The 12,891-nt window shown below is 38.0% G+C and overlaps 1 protein-coding gene across 2 annotated transcripts in view; it reads left to right on the top strand.

Moving 5' to 3' along the window:
• EPHA6 (EPH receptor A6) overlaps window positions 1–12,891 on the top strand; it is a 406,991-nt gene that overhangs the window by 332,858 nt on the left and 61,242 nt on the right. For both annotated transcript variants that reach the window (XM_063305542.1, XM_063305541.1), the window contains one exon: window positions 11,937–12,146. In XM_063305542.1, the coding sequence (XP_063161612.1) occupies window positions 11,937–12,146 (210 nt within the window). The remainder of the gene's footprint in view (window positions 1–11,936; window positions 12,147–12,891) is intronic.

Below are 12,891 nucleotides of genomic sequence, written 5' to 3'. Positions count from 1 at the left end.
TCATGTCTATTTTCACTTATGTGTGAAAGGTCCCCTGTGCAAGCACCGAGTCATGTCTGACCGTTTGGGGGGACCCTGCTTTCACAACATTTTCTTGGCAGACTATAGCAGGGTGGTTTGCCATTGCCTTCCCCAGTCATAATTTCCTTTCCCCTAGTAAGCTGGGTACTCATTTTACCAACCTCAGAAGGATGGAAGGCTGAGTCGACCTGAGCCGGCTACCCAAGAATGCAGCTTCCACTGGGATCGAACTTGGGTCATGGGGAGAGTTTTTGGTTGCAGTACTGCCGCCTACCACTCTGCGCCACATAAGGCCTATTTTCATTGCTATTGATTGCTATCAGTTTATTATTGTGGAAGTTTTAGAGAATTGTGCTATATTTATCTCCTTTATTATTAAACTATAGAAGTTTTAATGTATTTTGATGAGTACATTGTAAACTGCCAAGAGTGTAAATTGCAGGTAGAAATCTGATCAATAAATAAATTCTTTGAATTATATCTATAGCTGATAAATCCTCCACAAGTAAATTCGCAGTCAAGACAATCAACAATCAAAACATCTCTTTAATTTATCCAAAAACTGAAAACATTTTCTCCATTCATTCTGGAAATGAGTTCTTGATTGCAGTTAGTACAACTTGTTCTAAAATCAAGTATTTCTTGCACCTGGAAATGAATGGTAAGCATATCTTAAGACCAAACCACACGGTCCATGCAAATGCACTGTAACAGTAGACTAGCGGCTCCTACCGAACAAAAAGTATTCTTAAATGCAATTGACAATGGCAAATTGAACTGGACAGAGGTAGGGTTGGCAAATGATGCTATATGCATCATGGTACAAATAATGCAATAATACATGCTAGCATCATGCATCATGATTTAACTACATATGAGCACCTTTGTACAATGTGGCGATGCACATGTGATCATTTTGATGTCATTGTGGCTTGCTAAGAATAGCTATAAATAGGGAAGCCTTAACCTGGCAGTAACCAGGAACAAAAACAGAGACAGGATGAGAACTGACAATGGGACAGTAAATTTCATGCTGGTATATTTTTTTGCCAACTAAGGGTTGGATGGATAGCACTAAAACTCATCTTAATTGTGACTTCAGTGCATTTCTAGGTGGATAAACTGTGTTTAGTATATAACGTTTATAAAACAAAAATACAAGTAAATTGTACTAAATGGAGGCAATGGGGAGTCAAAATATTTCCCCTTGCTTGCTGTCCCTCTAGAATCAGCCCTTCTCCAAATGCCCCATCTACATAATTCTTTCCTTCCCTGTTGGTTCCAAATACCCAAATTAAAACTTTTAGTGATATGAGCAAAACTACTACCACTTTCAGTCATAAAAAGACATAAAAGAAAACCTTATCCAGTAGAGGCTTCATAACACATATTACTTTGATGCATAGCTTGAGAACTTTGAAGAAGGAAAAAAATCAGGCCAGACAGACTGAAAACAGCTGCTTGGGAAGACAGTCCTATTTAATACTAATGGAGAAATAAAGAAAGCATAGAAATCCTATTGAGAATCTTTGCACTGCAGCACAAGGCATTAAGAAATTTACTACATAAAAGATAACACAAAGAGCATCAGTACAGACTGTATGTTGTATGACCTGTGGTAGAAAGTCAGGTGTAAAAGAAACAAGGAAAACAAAAGATGTGCATATGGAATAAAAAGAATAGGGTAAAATTATATACTATGTACATTGGAACGTTTCAATTGTGTAGCTCTAAAAGAAAGATTTTTGTAGAACAAAAGATTTCTACAAAAACTCAAACTTTATGATTTAGAAAAAGTTGAACAACTATTAAAATAAAAAGGCCCTTTGGTTTCTTTGGTGCCAGACCACTTCCATATTACAAGATAAATGTCTACAAATAGACCTCAACCTCTTTTCAAAAAATTAATGTTAATTTTTTTCATAGAACCTAAGGGTACTGTATAATTTCAAAAAAATAATAGATTTTATTTGAAATACATTATAGAGAATCTACCCCACGGCTTAAAGAAACCTAGGACTTAGAGAACAATGAGATGATAATACTTGGCAGTTTCTATGGCAGCATGAAGGATTTTTATCAGCATCCATACTGGGAATACATCTTAGCTTTCATATTGGTGGCATCAAATTCTAATAAGAATTTTACATACATCTTTTCAATATTATTTGAGGGACTGTCAATTGGGACTTCCCGATTACAACTACCCATCCACTAGGTCAGGCAGGAGAGGTATGCTGCAGGTCCCACCTCCAAAACAGCTCCATCTGGAGGGACTTAGGCATGTGCCTTTTCTGCTGTGGCCCCCACCCTCTGGAACATCATCCCCCACCCCATTCTTTCTCCTTTGGTGGAAATGCAATAAACTATGAGATTTGGGGGAAAATGTGTTTAAAGACATTTAAGACATACCTAAGATTTAAGATTGAATTCTCTCCAAAGCTAGGTTTGTCACACATAACTGAGGGCCAGAATAAGAAATTGCAAGCTAAAAAAGTCATTAAGTAAAAGAGTAAGTTTTTACTTATAACAGCCAAATTAGTCATTGCCAAATAATGGAAATATCTGGATAATATTTCAATAGATAGATGTGTAATAAGATGTAGTCTGTATCTTTACCCAGAAAAGTATCTGATAAAATCCACTATACTACATCTAAATCCCAAACCCATGTTAGCAAACGACAATTGCTATGTTCATGTAACAGGCCATAAGCAAACAAATTAACTGTAGTATGATTTAATGTAATGTCATGATCCACATAACATTCTAAAACAAAACAAAACTACACAACAGTCAATCACACACTCCCAACCCCATTTTAGCCTCTTCTTAATGCAATGTGTGAACCCAACAAGTAGGTGGTACAGATATTGAATCTTTTTCTCTGACCTCTGATAGTTGTTTAATTCTAAAAGAGCTGACTTTTTAATGTAAAAATAACTGGACATAGAGGGGAAAAAAAATGAATATCTTAATTTAATACTCAGTAGCAGAATTCATGCATCACACTAAACCAAAACAAAACAAACAACATTAGCATATTGTATTAAATCTAATAATGGTGGTTGATTCAACAAATCATGCTTAAGGACACCATTTAGTGAGATCAAGATATTCTGATAGCATTCACCAACATGTCACTCTGAGTTTGCATTTTCTTCTTCTGTCCTCCATTTAATTTACTTTATTATAAGTGATTTTAAAAGTCCTTTTTAGGATCTTAAAATAGCATAAAAATAACTGCATTAAATAAATAAATAATGCCACTGCACTGCCACTGTGCCAAGTAGAAAGATTTCCTTGATTCTTTGATTTTTTTTTTTGTATAGTTGTGTCCACTTAATAGCTGCTTCAAAAGAGAAGGATGTATGATTTGCTTTTATTACTTCTATTTTTTTTTAAAGTGCTGATTAGTTCCTTTTTTATTGTCTATAAAGATTTTCAAAAATTCTGCCATTATAAGCTACCTGAATTAGGCATTTTTTTAAAATGCAATCAAACCTGTGTAGGACTGTATGTTTGTGTGTATACAGACATATGTGTAAAACTGTAGTAGCGAACTGTAACATTTCAATATTTCATCTTCCAAGATTTGAGACTCTGTCAGCTCCTAGAATTAAAAAAAAAACTCAGTATCATTTGAATATATCTTGTTCATGATAAAAGAGGAGAATAAGAGAAAAGAGTCATGAAATGAAAAAATTACTTGTAATCAGATATAAGCTACACTGGCAATAAATAAAATAAATAATAAAACACTGGCAATAAATAAAAACAAAAAATTATTTTAAACCATTTTTAAGTAATTTGTATGAACTGCTTTTTATTGGCATGTGTGAAATTGTAGTTAGGAACTGAATTTTTATTACTCATTTTGGTAGAAAAGTGTCTGCTGTGTTAAAATTGATATTTGAATTGTTTGTGCTCAAGGCTTGTATTACCAATCATAATATACGATTCACTGGAGTTGGGCAGGCAATAAAATTAAATAAATAAATAAATACACTTTAGCTTCATTTATCAAATGATTTTAAATGGGAATGGAAGGTATTCTAGCTTCTATGCATATTGCAAAACCTTTAAAAGTATAGTTTTCTTTTTTCCTTAGTAATTGTGCAGATATCACAATTAATTTAATGAATTAATTAATAAAAAATTAAATTAAATACACGCTTCTACAGATGCCCCAAAATACCCAAGCCTGGCATACCACTTCGGCCAATTGTATCGTTACCAGTGACCCTCACATACAACACAGCTAAAGAGCTTACAAAGAAACTTGGGCATCTCACAGAGGAGAGTGAATATTCTATCAACTCCCCACTACAGTGCCTCCAGAAAATCGAAGACCTAAAAATAGAAGAAGATGAAATTATGGTGTCATTCGATTTTACAGCTCTCTTTACATCCATAGACCCAGCACTAGCAAAAGAATCCATGGCAGCAGTTCTACACAACACACCTGACCTATCCAAATACACCAGAATAGAAATACCCAGAATAATGGCCCTCATCGACCTCTGCCTTATGACCTACTTTCAGTTTGATGGACAAATATACCAACAAATCAAAGGGAGACCCATGGGATCACCTATTTCAGGACTCATAGCAGAGATTGTAATGTAGCATCTAGAAAGGATAGTACTCCCACATATATAACCCAAAGTATGGATCCAGTATGTCATAATAAAAAAGGAACAACTGGAGGAAACACATGAAACCATCAACATCTTCAATAGAATAAAATTCACAAGGGAAGAAGAAAACAACAACACACTACCCTTCTTGGACATCCTCATCAGTAGAGAAAACAATGGCAAGCTAGAAACACAAGTCTACCAGAAAGCTACCCACACTAACCAAGTGCTCCTTTACCAAAGCAACAACCCAACCTCCCACAAGAGGAGCTGCATAAGAACATTATTCAGATGAGCACTAATGTGCTGCAGCAACCCAGAACACCAGAAAAAGGAAACAGATCATACATACAGATACAGCATCTTCCAGCAAAATGGATACCCCCTCAACTTTATCAAAAAGTGCCTGGCCACTCAACCCACTACAACCTAACCAACAGAAGCTATGAAAAGGATAACACTGCCGTAAATCAGAAACATCTCAGAAACTACCAACAGACTGTTACAACCACATGGCATCACTGTAGCACATAAACCAACTAAAACTCTTCAAAACATCTTAAGTTACCCAAAAGACCCAGTAGCCCAAGAAGAAAAAACAGGAGTTATCTACAACATACAGTGTAAGGACTATAGTAGTATAAGGTCTACGTAGGACAGACAAGCAGAAGACTAGCAGAGTGCATCCACGAACACCAACTAGCAATCAGAAGACATGATGAAAACTCCTTAATCTCACAACACGTGGACAGACTTAACCATACTTTCAACTGGGAAACTGTGAGCATCTTAAACCAAGCCAAATCCAAAAACACTAGAGAATTCCTGGAAGCTTGGCACTCAGACAAAGCAGCCATCAACAGACACATACAGGTAAACAACATTACATACCATTCAAAAGAGAGAATAGATAAGCCAAAAGATCAGAACACCTCCTACCAGCAATCAACACCCAGATATGCAAAGATTAACACTAAGATTAACACCAGATGAACAATCAAACAGTACATTATACCTTAATCAAGGAACTATTAACTCAGTCAATCAACCAAGCGGCAAACAACAGCCCAATCAAGGAACTCGCAAGGAGAGAACAACACCTCCACCAGCACAAGCAGGACAAACTACAGTACATAAACAGAGAGCAAGGCCCACTAGTCTGGCAATGACACATCTGCAAGAAAACAACAAGGCTCAGAGAGCACCAAGGACTCCACAGTTCAACCCTGAGCTACAAATAATTCACTTTGATTGGTAAAATTAAATACAATTTAATTTATTGGTTAATTTATAAATTCATTAATTCAGTAAAAAACGGTTTTCAGAAATATATATGCACAACTTCACACACATTCTTAGAAAATGCTAGACTTGTTAAATCAAATTTGGTTCAACTTGTCAGTTCCAGTCAAGAAAAAAATGGGAATTGCAGAAGCTGAAAAGCCCATCAAATCACTAAACTGATTCAGAAATATTCAATTTGAAGCTCCAAAACAATTTGATTCAAAAAATAAATTCACTTTAGAGGTTCAATTGAATCAAATATCTAAACTGGATAATTTCACTTTCCTAGAAAATCCAGATATTATCCTCAAGTTTAAATATATGTATGCAAGTACATCTTCAGCCAAAGGATCATTACCTTGTCATGGTGCTGGAGCTTGAGCACCTCAATGATGCCATGAGCTAAACCGTGAAGGGCCACCCAAGACGGGAAGGTCATGACAGAGAGGTCAGACTAAATGCGATCCCTGGGGAAGGTAATGGCAACCCACCCCAGTATTCTTGCCGTGAAAACTAAATGGATCAGTACAACCAGAGATATGTCAGTATACCATCGGAAGATGAGACCCCCAGGTCGGAAGATGGTCAAAATGCTACTGGGGAGGAACAGAGGATGAGCTCAACTAGCCCCAGACGTGATGACGAAGCTAGCTCAAAGCCGAAAGGACGGCTAGCGGCCGACGGTGCTGGTGGTGAACGGCGAATCCGATGTTCTAAGGATCAACACACCATTGGAACCTGGAACGTAAGATCTATGAGCCAGGGCAAATTGGATGTGGTGAGATGTCAAGATTAAAGATCGACATTCTGGGCGTCAGTGAACTGAAATGGACTGGAATGGGCCACTTCACATCAAATGACCACCAGGTCTACCACTGTGGACAAGAGGACCACAGAAGAAATGGAGTAGCCTTCATAATTAATAGTAAAGTGGCTAAAACAGTGCTTGGATACAACCCAAAAAACGACAGAATGATCTCAATTCGAATTCAGGGCAAGCCATCTAACATCACAGTGATCAAAATATACGCCCCAACCACAAATGCTGAAGAAGCTGAAGTAGAGCAGTTCTATGAGGATCTGCAGCACCTACTGGACAACATGCCTAAAAGAGATGTTATTTTCATCATAGGAGACTGGAATGCTAAGGTGGGCAGCCAAATGACACCTCGAATTACAGGTAAGTATGGCCTGGGAGAACAAAATGAAGCAGGACATAGGCTGATAGAATGTTGCCAAGACAATTCACTCTGCATAACAAAGACTCTCTTCCAACAACCTAAGAGACGGCTTTATACATGGGCTTCACCAGATGGACAACACCGAAATCAGATTGATTACATCCTTTGCAGCCAAAGGTGGCAAACATCTGTACAGTCGGTAAAAACAAGGCCTGGAGCTGACTGTAGTTCAGATCACGAACTTCTTCTTGCACAATTTAGGATCAGACTAAAGAGATTAGGGAAGACCCACAGATCAGCTAGATATGAGCTCACTAATATTCCTAAGGAATATGCAGTGGAGGTGAAGAATAGATTTAAGGGACTGGACTTAGTAGATAGGGTCCCGGAAGAACTATGGACAGAAGTCGGCAGCATTGTTCAGGAGGCGGCAACAACATACATCCCAAAGAAAGAGAAAACCAAGAAGGCAAAATGGCTGTCTGCTGAGACACTAGAAGTAGCCCAAGAAAGAAGGAAAGCAAAAGGCAACAGTGATAGGGGGAGATATGCCCAATTAAATGCAAAATTCCAGAGGTTAGCCAGAAGAGATAAGGAATTATTTTTAAACAAGCAATGCGCGGAAGTGGAAGAAGACAATAGAATAGGAAGGACAAGAGACCTCTTCCAGAAAATTAGAAACATTGGAGGTAAATTCCAGGCAAAAATAGGTATGATCAAAAACAAAGATGGCAAGGACCTAACAGAAGAAGAAGAGATCAAGAAAAGGTGGCAAGAATATACAGAAGACCTGTATAGGAAGGATAACAATATTGGGGATAGCTTTGACGGTGTGGTCAGTGAGCTAGAGCCAGACATCCTGAAGAGTGAGGTTGAATGGGCCTTAAGAAGCATTGCTAATAACAAGGCAGCAGGAGACGACGGCATCCCAGCTGAACTGTTCAAAATCTTGCAAGATGATGCTGTCAAGGTAATGCATGCTATATGCCAGCAAATTTGGAAAACACAAGAATGGCCATCAGATTGGAAAACATCAACTTATATCCCCATACCAAAAAAAGGAAACACTAAAGAATGTTCAAACTATCGAACAGGGGCACTCATTTCACATGCCAGTAAGGTAATGCTCAAGATCCTGCAAGGTAGACTTCAGCAATTCATGGAGTGAGAATTGCCAGATGTACAAGCTGGGTTTAGAAAAGGCAGAGGAACTAGGGACCAAATTGCCAATATCTGCTGGATAATGGAAAAAGCCAGGGAGTTTCAGAAAAACATCTATTTCTGTTTTATTGACTATTCTAAAGCCTTTGACTGTGTGGACCATAACAAATTGTGGCAAGTTCTTAGTGGTATGGGGATACCAAGTCATCTTGTATGCCTCCTGAAGAATCTGTATAGCGACCAAGTAGCAACAGTAAGAACAGACCACGGAACAACGGACTGGTTTAAGATTGGGAAAGGAGTACAGCAGGGCTGTATACTCTCACCCTACCTATTCAACTTGTATGCAGAACACATCATGCGACACGCTGGCCTTGAGAAATCCAAGGCTGGAGTTAAAATCTCTGGAAGAAACATTAACAGTCTCAGATATGCAGATGATACCACTTTGATGGCTGAAAGTGAAGAGGAACTGAGGAGCCTTATGATGAAGGTGAAAGAAGAAAGTGCAAAAGCTGGCTTGCAGCTCAACCTCAAAAAAACCAAGATTATGGCAACCAGCTTGATTGATAACTGGCAAATAGAGGGAGAAAATGTAGAAGCAGTGAAAGACTTTGTATTCCCAGGTGCAAAGATTACTGCAGATGCTGACTGCAGTCAGGAAATCAGAAGACACTTAATCCTTGGGAGAAGAGCAATGACAAATCTCGATAAAATAGTTAAGAGCAGAGACATCACACTGACGACATTTAACCCGCATAGTTAAAGCAATGGTGTTCCCTGTAGTAACATATGGCTGTGAGAGCTGGACCATAAGGAAGGCTGAGCGAAGGAAGATAGATGCTTTTGAACTGTGTGTTGGAAGAAAATTCTGAGAGTGCCTTGGACTGCAAGAAAATCAAACCAGTCCATCCTCCAGGAAATAAAGCCAGACTGCTCACTTGAGGGAATGATATTAAAGGCAAAACTGAAATACTTTGGCCACATAATGAGAAGACAGGACAGCCTGGAGAAGATGCTGATGCTAGGGAGAGTGGAAGGCAAAAGGAAGAGGGCCCGACCAAGGGCAAGGTGAATGGATGATATTCTAGAGGTGATGGACTCGTCCCTGGGGGAGCTGGGGGTGTTGACGACCGACAGGAAGCTCTGGCGTGGGCTGGTCCATGAAGTCACGAAGAGTCGGAAGCGACTAAACGAATAAACAACAACAACATGCAAGTACATATGTATGTACAGCAGATGATTTTATACAGTGGCGTTAAACTGCTGAAATTGTTGCTGAAACGTGTGGTGTGATATGATTATTATAATGTTCTATAATATTGCTGGTTACGTAAGCAATACTTATGAATCATAAGTATGAATTGAGAATTCTACATGAAGTATTGTATCTATTGTTGTCACTTGACTGAGGGAAGATTGTTTCATCCAGCAAAGCTTTCCAACAGATCAAAGAGAAGAAGGTTCTTGCCAGCTTTATTTACAAGGTTTATTAGCTGCAAACAGAGCTATCTCCAAGCAGCATACAATTATCTTTGTAAACTCAGATTAAAAACAAAGTAAACAAAGCAATGTAAATAATAACCTTCGGACCTTTCCCCAATAAGGGGAAAATGTAAAAACAAAAAACAAAAAGTAAAATACTATACTCACTGGACCAAAAATGAAAACACAAGTCCTCACCAGAGGGAGCAGCCATAACAGTCCAGCCATATTTTAAGAAGGAAGGCCATTCTAATGTCCAGGATGAGTTACTCCTGAGGATCTGGAGAAGTTGTTTGCTCCACTTCCTGAGCTGTTTGTGAAGGAGGTCTTCTAGCCATTGGAAGCTTCCTTGGAAGATTGTGAAAAGTCTGCAAAGAACTGTAAAGCATGTCTGTCTCCCTATTATAATGATCAAAGCCTCAATACAGCATTTTCTTAACAGAAGGGAGTTCTTAGTCAATCTTTCTGTATGCAAAAGAATGAATAATATAAACAAATAATAATACTGAAGTTTCTCTTGTTTAGGTTATGTTGCTCACATTATTTTCACAGATACATCCTTGAGAAGTTATTAGTTAGGCTTGCCCTCTGTAATTCCCATAGTATTCATCTTTAATTAAAAGACTGTTGTCACAGGTTTTGGGAAGAAATAACTTCTCATTTAGCATACAATATTTCATCCTTATGTTATCTTTAATTTGTTTGACAGAAATAGCAATATTATTTATAAGAATAACAATATGATTTATAAGAACTTATTTTATGATTAAAAATCTGCATTATAATCCCTTTACACCTAGTTCCTAAAAAATAAGCTTCAAATACTCTAGATTGTTCCATTGCAAAGCATCAAATATTTCACTCAAGTTGCCCACCCATGGTGTAATCCAATATTTTTCACATCAGCTAATATCTATTTTCAAACTTCTATTTGTTCTTAGGGATGTATGATGGACTTCAGAGAAGCTGGGAAAGAGGATGTCAGTTTGCAAAGTATTAATGGCCAGAACATTTGCAAAATCCCCACTGCTTCAAGAGGCAGTCAGCAAGAGGATCAAAGAATTCCTGCCCTAACAAATTTACTGATAAGTAGGTGTTAAAATATACATATCTAATCTCCAAGATTAATATCAAACCCCAGCAGCCAAAAAGGCTAGATTTTCACATATTAACTAGATCAATCACTTCCCTGCTACAGGAGGAATGTACAGATGTTCTGGCCCTGTAATATTTTGCTAACTGCCACTGTCTTTCCCAGGCTCAAGTAGTCAGTTATAGCATGGTGTAGACTATAGACAAGAGTAAATTTATTTCCCTTTATTTCAGGGGAAGATTTATTATACAAAAACAAGGTTTGTTTTTCCAATACAATACTATATTCCAGTTTTCTCCATTATTTATATCCTGGAACTCTTCTCTTCTTCTCCTCACCTTTCATGCAGATGCATACCAATGCATCTCCTCCCAAACTACCCCTGCTGTCTTTCTTTGGTAGTTGGTAGGAAAGAGGAGCCTTTAGCCTTTGGCTAAACCAAGGCCTGGAATTGAAGAGAGAAGAGGGAGAGACTTATACTGACTGATGTGAAGCACTCCTTCCATAATCATCTATGCACTCATGCAGGGCATCACAGTGCAACCTCCACTCCTAGGTTAAGTACAGAGTAAAATTGCTTAATCAAGCATTAAACTCTGCAGTTGTCTGAAATAGGTTAATTCCATGTTGAACATGTAGATAGCTTTAGAGAAATAGTTAGCCTTGTAGAAATTGATTGATTCATTGATTATGTGTCATCAAGGCAGTGTCAACTCTTAGTGATAACTTAGGTAGATTTTCTCCAGGACACTGTGACCCCAACCTGGTCCTTCAGATCTTCCAATACTACACTTATTGTCACTGTAACTTATTGTCACTACTGGTCATCCTCTTTTTATTTCCACCTTTCCCAGCATTATACATTTCTCCAGAATTAGGTCTTTGATACTGTGTCCAAAATTTGACCCTGGTCATTTGTGCCTCAAGTGAAAACTCTGGATTCATGGAAGATTCATGGATGGGTTCATGTAAGAGTTAGCTGAAAAGTAACCAGATCTTTCAAATATAAATTGATTTGAGTCTGACCAGCACAACATGCAAATGTCAACTGAAACTCTACCTTCCTTTCAGAAACATGATGGCCACTTCACAGTCATCCAGCTCGTTGGAATGCTTCGTGGAATTGCTTCAGGCATGAAATATCTCTCAGATATGGGTTATGTACATCGGGATTTGGCAGCTCGGAATATTTTGGTCAACAGTAATCTTATGTGCAAAGTCTCTGATTTTGGATTATCACGGGTACTAGAGGATGACCCTGAAGCAGCTTATACAACAAGTGTAAGTTTTTTTTTTCCAATACAAAAAGGTCAATAGAAGTTGAACAGGTATTGATGTGATGGAATGTGTCCCTGAAGGAGGGAGTGATGTGGTGGATTTCAGCGCTGCCACTGATTCTCAGGAAGGAGGGAGTGCATTCCAAGGAGATAAGAGGACTCACAGTTTGGAAAGTCTTGGCAGGAAGTCAAAGAGAGTCAGAGTAGCCCCACCCTAGAGTCTCTTAGGTTATTTGCCCTTAGGCTAGTTGGGATAGCTTCAGTCTGGCAAGATTCTGTCTGTATGGTGAGAGCAATAGAGAACTGGAGTTTTGAATGCACTGGCTCGTCGTTCTTGGGCTGGGCCTGACAATTTATCCTTATTTTTTTTCCATTTTACACTGATCGTTGCTTCGTTTTGTGCTATATAGTCACTATCTGCTAGATTTTCTTGTATTAACCATTTTTATGACTAGGAAATGTTTGTCAGAAAATTGGGTGTTTTACATGCTGTCTCTCTTTGTCATGACTCAGAGTATTTGTTCTCTCCCTCCCTTTTAAACCTATATAGCTTCATTTCACTGTTCTCATATTTTATGGCTACAAATTACAAACAACTGTGGAGAACAGATTGAATTTAAATATTTTAAATAAATAAGTTGTAAGCATAAGCAGATTTCATCATAAGGTAAATTTATTTGCTGAACAGGATAAACCCATAGTCAGTATAATAAATGAACATGTGTTTGTTTCCATTCTTAAGCTATGAG

This window comes from Candoia aspera, chromosome 5 (genome assembly GCF_035149785.1).
Source record: "Candoia aspera isolate rCanAsp1 chromosome 5, rCanAsp1.hap2, whole genome shotgun sequence".
Classification (NCBI taxonomy): domain Eukaryota; kingdom Metazoa; phylum Chordata; class Lepidosauria; order Squamata; family Boidae; genus Candoia; species Candoia aspera.
The sequence above is the reverse complement of the archived record's forward strand: the minus strand, read 5'-3'. Positions and strand labels throughout refer to the sequence as shown.